Source organism: Carassius carassius, chromosome 27 (genome assembly GCF_963082965.1).
Source record: "Carassius carassius chromosome 27, fCarCar2.1, whole genome shotgun sequence".
Classification (NCBI taxonomy): Eukaryota; Metazoa; Chordata; class Actinopteri; order Cypriniformes; family Cyprinidae; genus Carassius; species Carassius carassius.
The window spans coordinates 11,810,038-11,828,871 of record NC_081781.1 but is presented as its reverse complement, the minus strand read 5'-3'; the positions used below and the strand labels follow the sequence as shown (position 1 = coordinate 11,828,871).

General features: G+C 37.7%; 1 protein-coding gene across 2 annotated transcripts; it reads right to left on the bottom strand.

Annotated features, from left to right (window-relative positions):
- Positions 1-325: 325 nt before the first annotated feature.
- On the bottom strand, positions 326-18,611 carry rnf144ab (ring finger protein 144ab). Of its 2 annotated transcripts, XM_059512688.1 has the most exons (9): positions 18,340-18,611; positions 6,785-6,938; positions 6,134-6,238; positions 5,944-6,004; positions 4,851-5,061; positions 2,206-2,353; positions 1,907-1,996; positions 1,079-1,230; positions 326-942 (listed from the first exon to the last, which is right to left on the bottom strand). In XM_059512688.1, exons 2-8 carry the CDS (start codon positions 6,917-6,919, stop codon positions 1,099-1,101), a joined length of 882 nt encoding a protein of 293 aa, XP_059368671.1. In that variant the 5' UTR covers positions 6,920-6,938; positions 18,340-18,611; the 3' UTR covers positions 326-942; positions 1,079-1,098. The 2 variants fall into 2 exon arrangements, with proteins under 2 accessions (XP_059368671.1, XP_059368670.1); XM_059512687.1 differs by having other exon boundaries at positions 326-1,230; positions 18,340-18,608.
- Positions 18,612-18,834: the final 223 nt, after the last annotated feature.

The following is an 18,834-nucleotide window of genomic DNA, read 5'->3' as shown; positions in this document are numbered from 1 at the left end:
AACTAGGTGTACCCTAGTCATCAACCAGTTATTAATGTGCTAGACAGTGAACATGTGGGCTTACACATAACATTTGGCAAATTGTTCCCAAAAGTATTACTCCAAAAATATAATTAAATAAATACACAACTCCTAGAGTGACCTGAAAAGTAAGAAGTTAAGCCTCACTGGCCTGATTACTCTGACCTAAATTGGCAGGCACATGGTAAAGCAGGTTGCATTTGCATCTTCAACAGGTTGAGGATAAGACCCTTCTGGGTTGGAAACACAAACTAAAGCCAACATGTGTGTTATGTTAACAAAATGTATCTGTAGATGACATCACTTACTTTAATGATACGTTTGTGAAATCTCGGTTATAATCAGTGATCGATATGTGTACAACTGTCTGATACCAGGATAATAATAAAATCTCTCAGCAACACCCAAGCCTACCAGCTTCGAGAAGGCATCAGGTGACATGTCTGCTACGTCTATGGTGCGTGTACAGTATCTGAGACGATTCAAATGGAAGAAAAAGGTTTTATCGTCCTACTAAAGATCGTATAGGAAGCATATAAAAGCAAGTGGTAGTCTAAGGCTCATTAGAGCCCCTGTGTGCGAGGTACAAAAGTGAAACATCCTCGGCCACCAGCATGCATATGCAATTAAACTGAAACAAACTGGCTGAGATATTGAGGTTATGTGAACATGCTACAAGAAAATTATGAAAGCACTGCTAAGAAATGTTTTCCTGTCAAGTGTTTGTTATATGTCAGGATAAACAAATCAAAAATAGTTTAGTTAACCTTAATACCACAAAGTGAAGAAACAGTGATGCTGAGAAAAGATACAAGACGATGTGTAACAAAAGGACAGAACAAAAGTATTTGCTTCCAAACACTACACATCTGTTGAACTCCAATGGTTCATCCAATCAGCTTCTCTGCTCCTCCGTAACACCTTTCAATGCAAGTCAACATATTCAGAAGAGCAGCCTCATGAACGGATGAGTGTTTTACCAATGCACCTGCAAAGTGTGCTCAGGAGAACGAGACAGGATCGCAGCCGATCCTCTGTCAAATGTGTGGAAAATCACCTCCTGAAGCTGAAACGGTGCTAGGTGGGAAGAGGGTCGTCGTCGCCACGTTTACACTTGCACTTGCAGCAAAGCACGAAAGGAGTGGCCAGCAAAAGGAAAGGGGAGGCCACTAGTAACAGCAGACCGAAGCCAGCAAAAATCCCAACAACCTGAGCACAGAGGTGACAGATCCAGGGAGAAAAGAGTAAAATTGTTAAGAAAAAAAAGTACTATATGGTACTATACAGCAGGTATTCTGTCATGCAGATGACATTCAGCCACACGGGGGCAGCAATGGGTTTGTGATTGTATCTTGGTGTCTTTCCTAATGCTATTTGTATGGATTTATAAAAGAGATAAAGAGTAAAAAGATTATAAAACTAGTTCTAAAAAAACTGAAAGACCTGTCAACAAGCAAACATGCTATATATAATTTCTATAATAAATAAATAAATAAACTAAAATGTATTATTTTATTAAAATGTATATATTATTTATAGCCTTTGAGTTTGATATAGTACTGAATAGCCAAAAAATATCAATGTGGTTTTATTAACATTCCTCTAACAGTGCTTCTGAGAATCAGCCACCTCTCTCTTCTTATTCCCAATATAATAAAGTAACAAAAAAGCTCCCGTCTCTCTGCACTGTAAAGTAAGCCATTAGTAAATGTGACGTAAGCCATTTTTGTAATAATAAACATAATATCTCCCTACTATAGAAAAATCAATCGTGTCCTGATGGCTATTAGAAAATGGAGAGTTATTTCAGGTGATTTGTGTAGGCCAGCTTGTCTTTAGCACTTCAGATCTGCAGTCTAGAGGGTTATGCTCATGTGGTACATACCTGTGTCCGATGCCAGATGACGGAGGCTCTGGAATGACCCAGTTTATTCCGGCAGGGTCCTTTATCATAGTGGATCAGTAAAAAGTCATCCTGAGGAGACGAGGGTGAATATGAGTTTATATGGAGAAGCAGCACTTTCAACTTATTGCTTTACCAAGCATAACTGAACTGAGGGAATAAGACATGTAATAAGACATCCCAATAAAAGTTATGCTTTTACAGAAAATAATTAGTACAGATATTTTTTAATTAATAATAATAAAAATAGTTAAACAGGTCATACTGTAAGAACATCTTACGTCTAATGACTCCAGGCAGTACCAACAGAAGGCATGCTTGCAGTTCTTACACATCATCTGGGCACAGCCTTCATCTCTCTCAATGTAAACTTTACATTTAGGACAGCGTTTGATTGGAGCCTCGTCCTCCTCACTCTTGAGGTTGGAGCTGAAATTTGGGAGATGAACATGCAACAGAACAGGTCATGAGTGTCATGTCTTCATCAAGGCTATTTGAATACCTCTGACATTGTAGTGTTAGGTTCGGAAGAAATTATTTTACATAATTTTGTGAAACTAGAATTTCAACTTGCTAACATGTGTTAAATGTGTATATAAACAATACAGTTCAGAAGTTTGTGGTCAGCAAAAAAAGAATTCAGTATAACCATCAAACTTAGGAAATATTATTTCAATTTAAAAATACAATTTAATATATTTTTTAAATGTAATTTATTCCTGTGATGGCAAAGCTGATTTTTCAGAAGCCATTACTCTTCAGAGATGCAGAGATGCATTACAGGTGCATCTCAATAAATTAGAATGAGGTGGAAAAGTTCATTTCAGTAATTCAACTGAAATTGTGAAACTCGTGTATTAAATAAATTCAGTGCACACAGACTGAAGTAGTTTATGTCTTTGGTTCTTTTAATTGTGATGATTTTGGCTCACATTTAACAAAAACCCACCAATTTACTCTCTCAACAAATTAGAATACTTCATAAGACAAATAAAAAAAAACATTTTTAGTGAACTGTTATCCTTATGGAAAGTATGTTCTTTTACTGTACACGTACTCAATACTTGGTAGGGGCTCCTTTTGCTTTAATTGCTGCCTCAATTCGGCATGGCATGGAGGTGATCAGTTTGTGGCACTGCTGAGGTAGTATGGAAACCCAGGTTTCTTTGACAGTAGCCTTTAGCTCATCTGCATTTTTTGGTCTCTTGTTTCTCATTTTCCTCTAGACAATACTCCATAGATTCTCTCTGGGGTTCAGGGCTGGTGAGTTTGCTTGCCAGTCAAGCACATCAACACCATGGTCATTTAATCAACTTTTGGTGCTTTTGGCAATGTGGGCAGGTGCCAAATCCTGCTGGAAAAGGAAATCAGCATCTTCAAAAAGCAGAAGCAGAAGGAAGCATGAAGTGCTCCAAAATTTCTTGGCAAATGGGTGCAGTGACTTTGGTTTTCAAAAAACACAATGGACCAACACCAGCAGGTGACATTGCACCCCAAATCATCAAAGACTGTGGAAACTTAACACTGGACTTCAAGAAACGTGGGCTATGAGTTTCTCCACCCTTCCTCCAGACTCTAGTACCTTGGTTTCCAAATGAAATACAAAACTTGCTCTCACTTTGGACCACAGTCCAGTTCTTCTTTTCCATAGCCCAGGTAAGACACCTGTCGTGTGTGAAAGCCATGACATTTGCCAAGTATGGTAACCCATACTTGGAGTTGGTGCTCTGCATTTAACCCATCCAAGTGCAAACACACAGCAGTGAGAAGTGAACACACCATGAACACACACCCGGAGCAGTGAGCAGCCCGGGGAGCAATTGGGGTTTCAGTGCCTTGCTCAAGGGCACTTCAGCCATGGGTATTGAGGGTGGAAGAGAGCTCTGTTCATTTACTTCCTCCCACCTACAACTCCTGCCAGCACAGAGACTCGAACCTGCAACCTTTGTGTTACAAGTCCAACTCTCTACCCATTAAGCCACAGCTGCCCCTTGTCTGTGTGTGTTTTTTTTTTTTGTTCTTTTCTCGCCCCTCTCTCGTCTCTGTCGCTCCTCCTTCCATCTCCTTTCTCTCGCCTCGTCTGTCCTACCCCCAGGTTCCCGCAGGTTCCCGTGAGTGGTCCCCCCCGGAGGGAGGGGGGGGGGGGGGGGGGGTAGAGCGCAGTCTCGAGGGTACCCCCCGGCCTGCGAGGGGCGATGGGGGTATGTGGCGAGTGGGGCGGGGCCGAGGGACGTGGGAACAAGGAGTGAGGCCGGCAATGATTGGGCAAATCAGTGGCACTTGCGGCCCACCGCCGGTCTCGAGTCCCACGTAGGAGATGGAAGGATATAAAACTGGAGCAACGACAGTGAAGGACGAGAGAGGACCAGGCCTGGGCTTTTAGTTGTGTTTTGGTTTTTATTTTGTACGCATCAGTCGTCCGTGAGGGCCTGGTGCGCTGTTTTGTGTTTATTTTTATTATTAAAATGTCATGTTGATTGTCCGCCGGTTCCCGTCTCCTTCTTGCCGACGATTACAAAGGTTTTATCATTACAGTGGGTTTTTGTTAAATGTGAGCCAAAATCATCACAATTAAAATGAACCAAAGACTTAAACTACTTCAGTCTGTGTGCATTGAATTTATTTAATACACCAGTTTCACAATTTGAGTTGAATTACTGAAATAAATGCACTTTTTCACAACATTCTAATTTATTGAGATGCACCTGTAGTCTTCAGTGTCACATGATCCTTCAGAAATTCTAAATACGCTGATTTGATGCTTAAGAAACATTTCTGATCATCAGTGCTTAAAAAAAAAACACTTGCGGAATTCTTTGATCAGTAGAAAGTTTAAGTACAGCATGCATTGAAATAGAAAGAAGATTTCTGCTGTAAATGCTACATGATTTGACACTGAGGATTTAAAGTACACTAGTGCAAGTACCCGTTTTCCCCAAGCAGGAAGGTGGTAATTGGCAGGCTCTCCTGACATGCCTGGCCGCTGTGGCAGTCTGCCCTGCAGGTGGAGCAGAAACGCAGACTGCACTGAGGGCACTGCACCGGCTGTGGTAGCTGCACCTCTGATTCATTCAGCTGGCACACAGCTTGACATGAGGACGATGGGCACCAGGTCCGACAAGGATCCAGAAGCACCTCTGCAAAGAAAAAAAACTGCGTATTTGAAATTATGACCCATTTGATTTGATCTACGACTTCAGACATCTACATTCCCAGCTTGACATTTGGAATCAGCTTTTGTTTTGAGATAAAAGAGGTTGATGTATGAACGCATACTCTTAGTCTGTATGATGTAAGAACTTCCTCCCTACGGAAAAAGACTAAGCTGCAAAAAAGCTAATTCTGAATGAAACATTTAACAATGTCCTGATCACTTTATGTTGCACATTTCTGTGTAAATGTTTTATGAATGTGTCAAATTTTGATGCAGGCTTTTCAAAGAGGTTGCTCTTATAAGATAGACATGACAAAACTCACAGACCCATCTTAGTGGAACAAAGCATTATTCGTTCTAAATACAATGCATTTCTTAAAGTCACAGTATATATAAAAAAAAGAATAAATAAAAACACTCAAAAACAGACTTTTATGTCAAGGGGGCAGAACTGGGCGATATATCTAACGATATGATCATGCGCATCTAGTCAGTAAATCTGGTTCTGTGATTAGTGCTAAATCACCATCACCTGCTTTCAAATGAAACGGCACTTAATAGACAGAGCCGTAGATCACTGACAAGCTACGCAATATCGTGTTCATTATCGAGGCGATTCATCTGCAATAATGAACGCGATATTGCGTAGCTTGTCAGTGATCTACGGTTCTGTCTATTTAGTGCCTCTCCATTTGAAAGCAGGTGATGGCGATTTAGCGGTAATCAGATTTACTGACTAGATGCGCATGATCATATCGTTAGCTATATCGCCCAGCCCTACAAGGGGGTCATACACATGATTGAAAATGGGCTTAAAAAGCTAAACCAGATTAATGTACTTCATGAATCTCTCAGGAAAACTCACCTCGTTCAAACTGGAGTCTCTTATAACGTTGCAAGACTTCACTAGCCACCATAAACTCGATCTACATTAGAGAAAGAGTATATGAGCAAGACTGATACAAGCGAATGTGCAAGAGCTTGTTGTAACACTTTGACTAAAGTACATTTATTACTAGTCCCTGGCAAAAATGACAAATTTTAAGTAAGCTTACCTCATTTTCCAGCAAATGTCCCTGTTTTGGGCAGGCAGAGTCTGGACAGCTAATAGCAGTTTCAAGGCCCTCTTTAATGAGGAGTTCAACATATTGCTTCAAACACTGTAAGAGACAGATTCTTATTTTTTTTAATCTTTGAAAAAATAATGAGACAACTGCTTCCTGTGGTTGTTTCCACCCACAAATGCTCTGTTAATTGTAGTCAAGCCAACATAAGACTGTCACAGCATTCTGCTGAGACAACATTCAAGAGCTGCTTGTAGAGAACAGGCCAGTTTGGCCAATATCAAGATTTAAGAAGCTAACACATAGCAAAAACAACTGTCAAAGCACTAGTATAGAATTATATATACAATTATATATTCTACATCTAGAATAAAAAAAAAAAAAAAAAACCTCTATCTATCTATCTATCTATCTATCTATCTATCTATCTATCTATCTATCTATCTATCTATCTATCTATCTATCTATCTATCGAAAAATAGGATTAAGGCAGGTCACAAACAGTATTTATGGGCTGGCTCATGTATATTCAGTGCTGTTACATTACTGCTGTATTCCCACTTGTGAAAAGGCTGTCTTACAATTTGTTGTGTTAGTCTGGAATACACACACTAATGTGGCCTCTGAAGAAACAGTCCTTACCAGACTGCAAAATATGCACTGGCACTGGGAGATGGTGGTCATCTGTTCCAGGGGAAACTCTCCCAGGCACAGTTTACAGGACAGAAGGGGCGCCAGGTCCACGTCCCAGCTGGGTTCATAGCGAGAGCTGCTCATGGTATGCGGATCTGGGACATTAAAAGACAGAAATGATAAAAACAGCTGAAGCAGTCAATAAATATAATTTTATCTTAATAAATAAAAACAAAATACTGCAAAATATAATCAATAATTCTAAATGCAAAAGTTGAATTTAGACAACACTACCAGTGTACTTTTAGTACAATATATACTACAGTATTGAATAATATATTTTTTAAAATTATATTTTCAGCTTTTATTTTGTGCATTTATTATAATTTTTTTGGATCTAACATTTATTTGTTAATATTTTCCCTAGCTTTCATTTTTTTTTTTTCAGTTTTAGTTATTTTATTTCTTTAAACTTATTTCAGTAAGTTGCTATGTTTAACTTTTTAATCTAATATCTATAGGTCTATTTTATTTTACAGTACTTCAGTTTTTTTTTCTCCAATTACTGAAAAAAATGTTTTGTTTAAATTTAAAATAACACTGATCAGAGCAATAAAATGAACATCAAGTAATATAAATAATTCTGACATTTGCTAAAAAAATCTCTGAAAACAGCATTTAAAAACAGCGTTTTTAAAGATTAACTTTAAGTGAGCATTGACAATAAAGTAATCTTTGTAATTTAAAGGTAAAAATAGTGGGGGTTGGCAGACACTTCCTCTTTAACTATGACCGGATACAAACATTAGGGGAATCTCACTGCTTATCTATTAAAATGTTTGGTCTGCCACAAGAGTTTTCCTTTCAGAGATGTTCTGCTGTTTGCCAAGGGCTTGTTCAATCAGTCAATGGCAAGTATGTCAATATCCCTCAGTACTGCTGCCAGGCAACCCAAAGAAAACTAATGACCGTCTCTACTGGAGAGCCCTACAGAACAGACTCCCTCAGAGAGTACGAGCTACACAGCACAGCCTGCTAAAAAACAAACAGACTTCTGCAAAACACACTGCATGCGTGAACTTTGAAGCACCTTCACAATATGCTACAACAAAACTTTTGCACTAAAAAGTAATGTGATTCACCACACCACCTCATCACATGCTGAAAGAATTAATTGTTGAGGAACATTCAGATGGTCTAGTTCCCCACAGAAGATCTCTGTGTAGGTGGAGACAGATGGAGACTCATGTGCTTGTGCCTGCAGTATCTCATTATGTTGTGGTGGGAATAGTCGACAGCCCAAACAGCAAAGGGCTCTCAGCAGGCTGTGCGTCTCTCTGTTTGAGCCATCACCTCCGTCACACACCCACACAGCCTTACCCAGACAAAGTAAATCACATGTCGTATGTAAAGCCACGTGTACGGGATGAAAGTATTCTGTTCTTTATGATTGTCGGCTGTCAGATACAATCCTGGTGAGACATTTAGTTAAAGCCAAGGCAGACTGTGGTACATCAGTGTTTTATGTTGGACTGATTGTATGATGTACATCTTAGGACAGTGTTGATGTGGTAATCACAGCACTTTCTGACATCCTCACCTTAAAATGGTACCACACAAATGAAGAAAATGAAATTTTGTAGAATATATGGGTCTATCATTGACGAGGCAGTGTCGATAATGTGAAGGGAACGCAGTTTAAGACTTCTTTCTCTGAAAAACACACTGCATCAAACGTCAGCACTTGCTGTGCACCTAATTGATTCTTCATTTTGCAGTTGTCATAAGAGCAGTTACACTGCAGGACTGCAAACCAACTTCACTGGATGCCCATATACATCACAGCAGCAATTAGATGCCTCTCACTGTGAATGCAACAATAAATGATAAAAGCCATCAGAGTTTGCCCTACTATGAAATAAATCTTTCAAAATGACCAAAATTTGTCTCGAACATCAAAATGGTAGCCACATTCGTGCAGTATAGCCTTACATCAAATCTCATCAGGAACAACTATATTATATTAGTGCGAGGGCTGGGCAATAAGGTTATCCAATGGCCAGACAAGTTTTAATCTCTCCTCTCCAGCAACTTGTCACTCACATGAAACAATAATCAATCAATGGCCACTTTCTACAATCCAATAAATTCCCAATGGTAGAGTTCAAGTCCCACCCTATATATTTTTTTTTCTGATTTAATGAACCGTGGATATATACAGCCACAATAAAGTAGAAAAGTTATTCATCTAAAGCAGCCTCTGAAATGATATGCAGCAAATATCTGTCAACTAAATAACAATAGGACTCTGAAAAAGCACTCTTCCAAAGATCTAACCACTCAAACAGCAGATTCAAATACAAACGACTAGAACAAATTAAATTAAAAGGAACAAATAACCAGAAACAAAGATGTCCACCACACCCAAAATCAAAGGGGAAAATCGAAGGCATGAAAGAAGGCCTGTAAACATCCATTGTGCATTCATCTAGACAGCGACTAACCACATCTGGAGCTCTTCCTTTATAGGTCAGGAAGGGAAGGTCAGGAAAACCCTATATAACTGGGACACACACAGCGGTTTGGCACAATGAACCCCTCATAGGGTCCAAGATGAGGACAAAGAGTGGCCAACAGTTTGGCACAGTAATTGAACTTTTCTATACGCAGACGGAGGTTAATAGCCTGAACTAGCTAACAGCTGTTAAGCACGTTTTCTTGTAGTGAGTGCACTCACAGATCACGTAATAAAGAAACTGGTTTCGCTCAGTTTTTTTTTAAACATTGGGGCTCCGGAGATGCCCATATAGCTTTCATCTAAGCTTTTAGAAAAAAGAATGAGTAAAATTATATAACAAATGATAAAGGTCTTACATAAGATCTATTTTTAATCTATCTAGGTTAAAGCCAAATTAAGCTGTTCTCAACTGTCGCTCCAACTGTCTCTTGTGAGCAGGGTAAAAACAGTTTGGCTACAGTCTAGACCAGGGGTTGGCAACCTACGGCACGCGTGCCAACAGTGGCACGCAAAGGGGTAATCGCTGGCATGCAAGCAATAAGGAAAACTGTATAATGACGTACAGTTTGATGTAATAACTTCTCATAGTCACACAGCCTGTTAGGAGCTACAAATACTATTAAAGTGTGAGAATTAACTTGCATGGATGCACGTGCAAACACTGCACATACTAGGTGCTTCAGATCAAAGCCTCGGTCTAACAGCACTCGTCAATGTCAAAATGACTGAGATGGCCAATCAGATCTAAGTAGGCGGGGTTTACTGTTCACAGAAGCAGAGCGCGAAGCGTCAGTTTAACGTTAAAGAGAGTGAGGTAAGATGAAGCTGCAAATCAATTAACATTAGTCAACTTTTAATAATACGTTTTACCATAGAAATGTTAAATGACCTAAAGCTATATCCAGTGATGAAAAATTTTCTGAAATATGGCCATTTTGAGAGAAAGAAAGTGAGGGGGGGGGGGGGGGTAAATTGTCTCTCTCTGCAGACAATGAAGCGATTTTGCCCCTTTGTTGTTGAGAAATATAATGTAGCGATTCAGTATCGATTAATAAAAGTAGCGTGACAACACTCTGAATGCTACTTTTTGCACAGCACGATCTCAGATCTCTGTGTGCGAGTGGTGTGTGTTGTGTGTTTGTGTCTGTGTGTGCACGTTCATCAATTAAAGCAGTGCATTAACGTTGATTAAACGTTAAAAAAACGTTTTTTTTTTATCGTATAATAAAAAATTGTGTATGTACCGTTTAAATACAGAATTATATCGGGGTGTGTGTGGGGGGGGGGGTGGTGCTGTGTTGGCACAGTGGTTAACCATAAAAATAAAAAATGGCACGTCATGCCGAAAAGGTTGCTGATCCCTGGTCTAGACCTTTGATAGAAACATTAAAAAACAACAACATTATCCTCCATTAATGAAAACAATGTAAGGATAAACTGTCACTGTATTTGGAGCAGTTTTCTACAGTTCCCTCCAAAGTGAGCACTTTGACTCACTATCATGTTGTTTAATTTTAAAGGGATCATATACTGTTGCTAAAAAGAACATTATTTTGTGTATTTGGTGTAATTAAATGTATTTATGCAGTTTAAGGTTCAAAAAACGAATTTTCCACATACTGTACATTTTTGTTCCTCCTTTATGCCCCGCCTTTCTGAAACGCGTCGATTTTTTTTGGCCGAATGCCTCAACCACAGAAATGTTATACCCCTTAACATACTGTCATGCCGTGTCCCGATCAGAACACCGGCGCTACAAGAAAAAAAAACATTAAAACCCATTATAAAAGAGGCATTTGTAGCATCCAGCCAACATTTGGTCGGCGTTATGCAAATCTTCCCACATCGTGATGTAGACATGTAGGGTTGTGTTTGAACGAGGAGTTTTAGGGGCCGTGGACGAGTCTTAACTTTTATAAAGAATATCTCTTTGGGTTTGAGACTTTATGCAACTTTAGGGATCTTATCTATTCACGAAAAGCTTGTAACACTCCAAAGAGAAAGGAAAACTTGAAATTGCATCATATGACCCCTTTAAAGTGATTTTCTAATCTTGAGGGCTGTTCATACTTACACACAAATTGAACAACTGAATTGAATTTGAGAACTTTATCAATGAGATTCATGAATAAATCATTCAGACTGCTTTTGTGAACAGGATCAATTGATCCACTAAAGAAATCTGAATCAAAACAACCATTCATTTTTAGTGAATAAACATCTCAGTTGTGCTATATGACATCATGGTGTGACTTCCAAAGATATATAGCAAAAAGCTCACTAGTTAAATAAGCCATTTATATGTTGTTTTTATTCCCATTTTAAAGATTGGCAACACCAGTCCTTATTGATTTTTTATGTTATGACCAACATGAATCATGACAGTAAGTACATGCTGACAATTTTCACTTTCATTGAACAATTTATCCATTCAAATTGTTAAACAATATATAAATAATAATAAATAAAATAATAGTTAATTATAAAATCATAAAAGGTTTGGATTAAAGCAGAATTTTCCTGTTGTCTATTCACACATGGCCACACTGAGGAAAAAAGATTCACAAAATAAGCACATGTATCCTCATTTAGAACAGTGTGGTCTGAAAGAATCTCTGCAAGGCAGTGTACAGGTCAGGGGGAGCGGACAGTGTTCCTGCCAAGCACAGGATGTGAGCTCTACCCAAGGAAACAGCAACACTTCCTGTTTTTGCCATACGCATGCCAGCATAATTATGACTAGGAGAGCCCAGACTTATGCTCTGCAAGACTAATAACTGGTGTAACAGTACAAGTACTGTACATGCAGAATAAGTTTTGGTTTGTATGCCAAAAAAGCCTTTCTATGTCCAAAATGTGCCAAATTATGATTGTGATCATTCAACTAAATAATTGTATTTTCTCTTAATTTGCAGAAAGTTCTGAATTAAACATTTTTTCTTTTCTCTCAAAAGATTAAGGGAATTATACTGTTGACACTGAAAGGAAATCTAGATCGAAATATGCAGAAACCAACAGCCATGCATTATTCAAATAAAATGTTGTTTATACCACAGCGTAATTGAATCATTTAATGAGAATATGTGGGTAATAAGATCATGTCAGATAGAAGTCTAATCTCAAAAACAAGGATTTGAGATCATTAGCAAAGCATTAGTAAAGTGACAAATCGCAGTGTGCACCAGAAATCAACCAGATGAATCTCTTGAGGGCTTGTTCCATTTTAGCATAGACAACATGATCTAAAGAGGATTTAACAGATTATGTGAATGGTTGGGATCAAAGGATTTGTAGCAGTTAAAAATGCACACACTCATCATCTCTCATCCAACTGTGTCTGAGAAACTATAAACATATGTCTAAGGAATACAGAGAAATATGTAGGAGAGTTTGTCTTTGTGTATTCTCTGTTCTCATAAGTGTCTATATCAATACTTGATATGCTTCCAGAAGTTTTGAAAGTAGGTTGCTTTTTTACTTTTTGGTGAATTTGTAATCTCCGTTTTGAAGTCACTGGCCTCTGGCCTCATTAACTCGCAGATTAACCTACTTCACTGGGATTCCTTCTACTGATCTGTTTACTTCAGATCCAGTGCCATTCATTGTTCTTTTGATGTCTGGAATTGTTTTTTTTTTAGTTAATATTTGATTTTAGTAGAAAAGCCACAATTCTGTGGCATGTACTCACAGTGAACCCATAGTATCCAGACCATGTACTTAGAAGCTGTACCTGTACTGTATCTAGGACATGTGGTTCGTGAAGAAACTAAAATCATGAGTGGGCTGAAATTATTAATTAAATCATAAAAATGTAAAATATAAATAATACAAAAACACTAAATTAAATATTTCACTCGCTTACCTCAACCCTCTACATTGCGAGTAAATCACTCACATATGCGACTAAATCTTCACAATGGATGCGCAGCGCACCTGTATTTGTGTATTTAACGTATAATAATCTCTAGTGTGAAGGCGCACACTTAGCCGTCGCTTTGTCTCACAGACGCGCAGAAGAGAGAGAGAGAGAGAGAGAGAGAGAGAGAGAGAGAGAGAGAGAGAGAGAGAGAGAGAGAGAGAGAGAGAGACAATTGATGTGCCACATATAAATTATATTCTTTGTTGTATTTTCCTGTCAAAATAATAGTTTTCCTTTGGAATTCTTCAGCTTTTAAGAACTGGTGGATTTTCCGGTAGTGGGTGGAGCTGCTGCACAAACAACAATCTCATTGGCTGGCGCTCACCTATTGTCGTCCCTGTATTGATTTCAGCAAATCAGTTTGAGCGAAAACATAATATTTCTTAATATTCATAAATCCAGTAGCTCAATAATCCCCAGTGCATTTTATATTGTTCTTATTAGTAGAATTCGTATCATTATCGAATCAGTATTTTTTTTTTTCATATTTCTTTTCCTTTTTTTTTTTTTTTTTTAAGAAATGAATAAACCAAAAAAGCACCACCACCAGTCCAATTAAAATGTTCAGTTAAAATGACTAATATGCATTCAGTCATGGTTATCAAGTATTAATTCTAATGACTAAAGTTATATCATTAAATAATACTTGATTATCATATTATAATGACAGACTGATGTAAAGAGTGCACTTTCAGTTATTTTACAAACAATATATATTATATATCAGCCTGGCGAGTAAACTAAAAAATTGACTAGCCAATGGCGATTCAATTGCCAAGGTGTCCATAGAGGGTTGTTACCTGAATGTCATGTGACTTAATTAAAATCAGAGGACCATGAACATGTGAATGTGTTGTTAAATTATCACATAAAATATACACCTGTGAAGGAGTACAATCTGGTATTTTGCATATCTGTATTAGACATGTGCCGGTATTCAGTACTGCGATATATCATGGTATGCACGGTATTGTTATCATGGGCACTTCTAAATACCGTGAATAATTATATATTACAAATTATTCAGAATTGGAATGCCTTTTAAGAATACTATTCCCATTAACTGGTCAAAATGCACAACACCGCTGTATGCTGCTTGAAAGAGTGTGCGCTCTGATGTAAACAAGCACGCATGAGAAGCACATGGAGAAACACATGAGAGTTGCGCTGAATGAAAGCACATTCACTCTCTGACAGCAGATGGCGCTAATTTGCAGATAAAAAGCAGCCTTTACTCTGGAAACCCCATAAATAAAGCAGCCAAACTACTTTCTAAAACGTATTTAAATAGCCATTCAAATTTGTGGATTTGCTATGGTGTTCATCACAGCGCCAAATACTTATATATTTAGACTTAATAGGCTATTTATTTTCAAACTTTTTTTTTTTCATTTTAATCTGGACGACAACATTGATTCTTTATTGTTTGTTCACACATTACATTAGGGTTTCATTATTTAACATTAGTTAACATAAACTGCCAATTAAAAATTCTTCTGAACATTCTTTAATCTTAGGTATTCCAATATTTAATAACACGCTGCTAAAATCGAAAGTTGCAACTCTGTCATTTAATGAGCTAACATGAACTAAGAGTTGTATTTGTTTTTAACAAAGATTAATAACTTCTGTAGCAAATGTAGCTACTTTCTTATTTATTTAACTTTACATATTTTTCTGAATTGCTTTGTTTTATTTAAATGTTCAGTTATTTTTTATATAAAAAAGTTATTTAACCTGTTATACTGTATTATGACCAATTTCTCAAAACAAAATTACAATACCGTGATAATACCGTATACCGTGATAAAAGCATGAGCGATTAATCGCAACAGGAAAAGTTGATACTGGCATATCCCTAATCAGTATGATATATTCATAACATTCTACTTTTAACCACAGCAATACGGATAAAGATTGTGTTGCATGTTAAAGCTCACATCTTAAAGAGGCAAATCTCTTTAAAGAATCCACATACACTACGTGCAAATTCATGACTTTAATCTGAAACTGGATCTGTGTGACGACGGATTGAGTTAAAATTTTCCTACAGTGTGAACAAATCGCTTATGACATCTTGGACAGGTTCAAAAAGAAATATTACTCTTAGTCTTAAATGTGAATTTCCAACTTATTACATATGCTAAGATACATTAATGCTCATTTGATTGTGTCAATGTTTGACTGTGAATGTCCGTAGTCTGATTTAATCATACATTCAAACAGTTTATGTTGTATATGAAAATATAATACATAAGGTCCGGTGACTCCGGTACAATCCTCAAATGCCCTAAAATGATCTGACACCCCTGATGTGGGCTGATTTTATGGTCCACTAGACATCAATACACCTCTCCTTCTGTAAAGTTGATCAGCATGCAGTGAGCCACCACAGCCTCTTGTCCTCACTACACTGAAGAGATGCTAAACAGCTCCCTGATCACAGATTTGAAAATTCATAAAGAACACATTAGTAGGCTAATTTATTTGGTCTGGCCTCAGTAACAATTCAACTACCTGTGCTGAGACATTAAAAAATCCTTGATGTAACAGTTAAAGTGTTTGTGCGTATAGAGCAGGAAGACTGAAAACTGGCAGGCACAGTTTGTTCCGGACATGGGAAGTCCCTGTGCATTTCATGAAAGGGACATTCAGAGCTGACCAGCTGTACTACGGCAGACACTAATGCCACTCTTTCATGCTCAGTCCGCTTTCAACGTCACACTCAGGTCAATCATCTTCCCTTCTCCTTATATTCATGCCTGAACGTCCCAGTTTAGATTAAAGTCACCAATCTTCCCATAAACCAAATTAATGCAAATTAATGAAGTCTCCAGTCACTTTTAATAATAGGTTTCTACACACTACATGTTAGACTTTTTTACAATCAAAAGATATATATCTAGAGTTCAATATTCGAAACAAGCATGATCTGGGTCACTCTCAGATTGACCACAGAAAATGTCAACACTGTGGCTGGTTGAGTCAAACTAAGCTGAGAGGCTTTGCAGGAGTCTATGTGCATGAACAAGGCACATGTCCAGCTCAACCCTACTCTTCTACAATGCACTGAGGATAAAAAAAAACAATCTAACGTATTTTCCGGACTATAAATCACACTTTTTTTCATAGTTTGGCTGGTCCTGCGACTTATAGTCATGTGCGACTTATTTATCAAAGTTAATTTGACATGAACCAAGAGAAATGAACCAAGAGAAATGAACCAATAGAAAACATTACCGTCTCCAGCCGCGAGAGGGCGCCCTATGCTGCTCAGTGCTCCTGTAGTCTAAACTGAAAACATAGAGCGCCCTCTCGCGGCTGTAGACGGTAATGTTTTCTCTTGGTTCTTGGTTCTAAATAAATGCGACTTATAGTCCAGTGCGACTTATATATGTTTTTTTCCTCATCATGGCGTATTTTTGGACTGATGTGACTTATACTCAGGTGCGACTTATAGTCCGAAAAAATACGGTAATTGAAAATTTAAAATGTTGTCAGTTGGCAAATATAATAAATAATTTTAAGCTTTTTAAGTTTAAGGTTAAGGTTAAGTTTAAAGGGATAGTTCACCCAAAAATCTAAATTCTGTCATTAATTCTGTCGTTCCAAACCTGTAAGACCTTCGTTCTTCTCCGGAACACAAATTAAGATATTTTTGATGCATTCCGAGAGCTCTCTGACTCTTCATAGACAGCAAGGATCCTTACATGAGTGAGGATTAGAAACGTATCAAGAAGAAATAATCCATTTGACATCAGTGGTTCAACTTTAATTTTACAAAGCTACGAGAAAACTTTTTATACACTGTTTTCGCTCTGATGTGAACGTAAACAGCGTACCCGTGTACATACTTTCGCTACGTTGCATAAGTCCTTTACGTATGTGATACTGCGCTATAAGGTGACGCAGAGAATACAAATTGTTGAGTAAAGTCTTTATTTTTGTTTTCTTTGTGTACAAAAAGTTTTCTCGTAGCTTTGTAAAATTGCAGTTGAACCACTGATGTCAGATGGATTATTTTAACAGTCTTCTTGCTAAGTTTCTGAACCTTGATGATGTTGATCCTTGATCCTTGCTGTCTATGGGGAGGGAGAGAGCTCTCGGAATGCATCAAATAATTTTTAACTTGTGTTCCGAAGATGAACGAAGGACTTATGGTTTTGGGAATGACATAAGGGTAATTATTAATGACAGAATTTTCATTTTTGGGTGAACTATTCCTTTAAGTTAAAGTTACGGACTAAAAAAAAAAAAAAAAAAAATCACAGCTATATAGTTATATTTAAAAAAGACAAAACGAATTACTAAAAATAAAAACAAAAAATCTAATTCAAAATATTAATAAAATATAAAAGCATATAAATAATACAAAACATCCAATACTAATAAAAAAAGAAAAAACAGAAAAAAACTTTAGTTAATAAATAGCTAGGCCTTATATAGGTTGGTTGTCAATACTGTCAGTCGGTTTGTTAAATATGCTTTTTGTCATATAAAATTTATTTCCTTTTGCATTAAACATCCTGAATAAACAACCAATGTGGGAAGCATATTCTTGCAATCAATCTACAGTAGACTGTCAGGCATTATATAACAAACTATTAAAACATCTCCCACAAACATTGTAAAAGGTCACGTTTTGACTGAGCTATATCCTGGGAAAGAGATGCATATGATCTCATCTGTTTTCTGAGTGGACTAGATGCCAGTAAACAATACTAAGGATTCCTAAAAGTAAATTTCTAAAGTAAAATAGCATCCATGTCACTGTTCTTATTACAGTACACTGGTGGTCATATTTAGAGGGAAAGCCCTATAGGGTAATGTTGTTTTAAACCAGCCTCCTAAATGACAAGTATAAGATATAATAGAGTTTCCCTGGATCATGTGGATCAGTTCAGCCTGACAACATGCTGAGATTTCTCAAACATCAGTGTACTCACATAATAAATGCAGTATATTACGTGTTTCAAAGAGACAGCGTCAAAAGCAGTTACATTTTAAACACAACATGCAAGGTGGCATGCAACCAGAACAAATCACTGCTGTCATATAAGAATAGTTTGAACTGACAATGAATACGCCGCTCTACTCATTATCATTCTCACTACATGCATCGCTTACCTTAGAATGAATCTATTAACGTTAGTTGTCAATCCGTTCCAAGAATATCATCAGCTCCGTGCACAGCTAAGCACAATGTCTTCCTATTCGTCCACATTTGCCACATATAAATGAATAAAAAATCAAAGCTCACAGAATCATAGCACATAAAGAGGCTAATATCAGAGAAGCGCTTTCTGCCCTATCTGACATCAGCTGGTCAGACTAGTCGCTGTATTTCTCTGGAGAGGCGCCATTTGACTGCGCATGGAGGCGCGCGGTTGCAGAGACGCGACGCTCGCGGGAGCCCTCTGCTGACGCGTCGCGGACAGTGCTGCCGGTGTACGGCAGACAAACAAGAACTGCCATCTGCTGGTGCTTGTCAGCAGCATCGCGCATAGAGCTGTCCTAATTTGACCTGAGCATGAGACATTAGAACAGCACAGCACCACAATTCATTGTGCAGTAAGTACACATTCAAATAATTAAACGTATAATTCACACACACACACACAC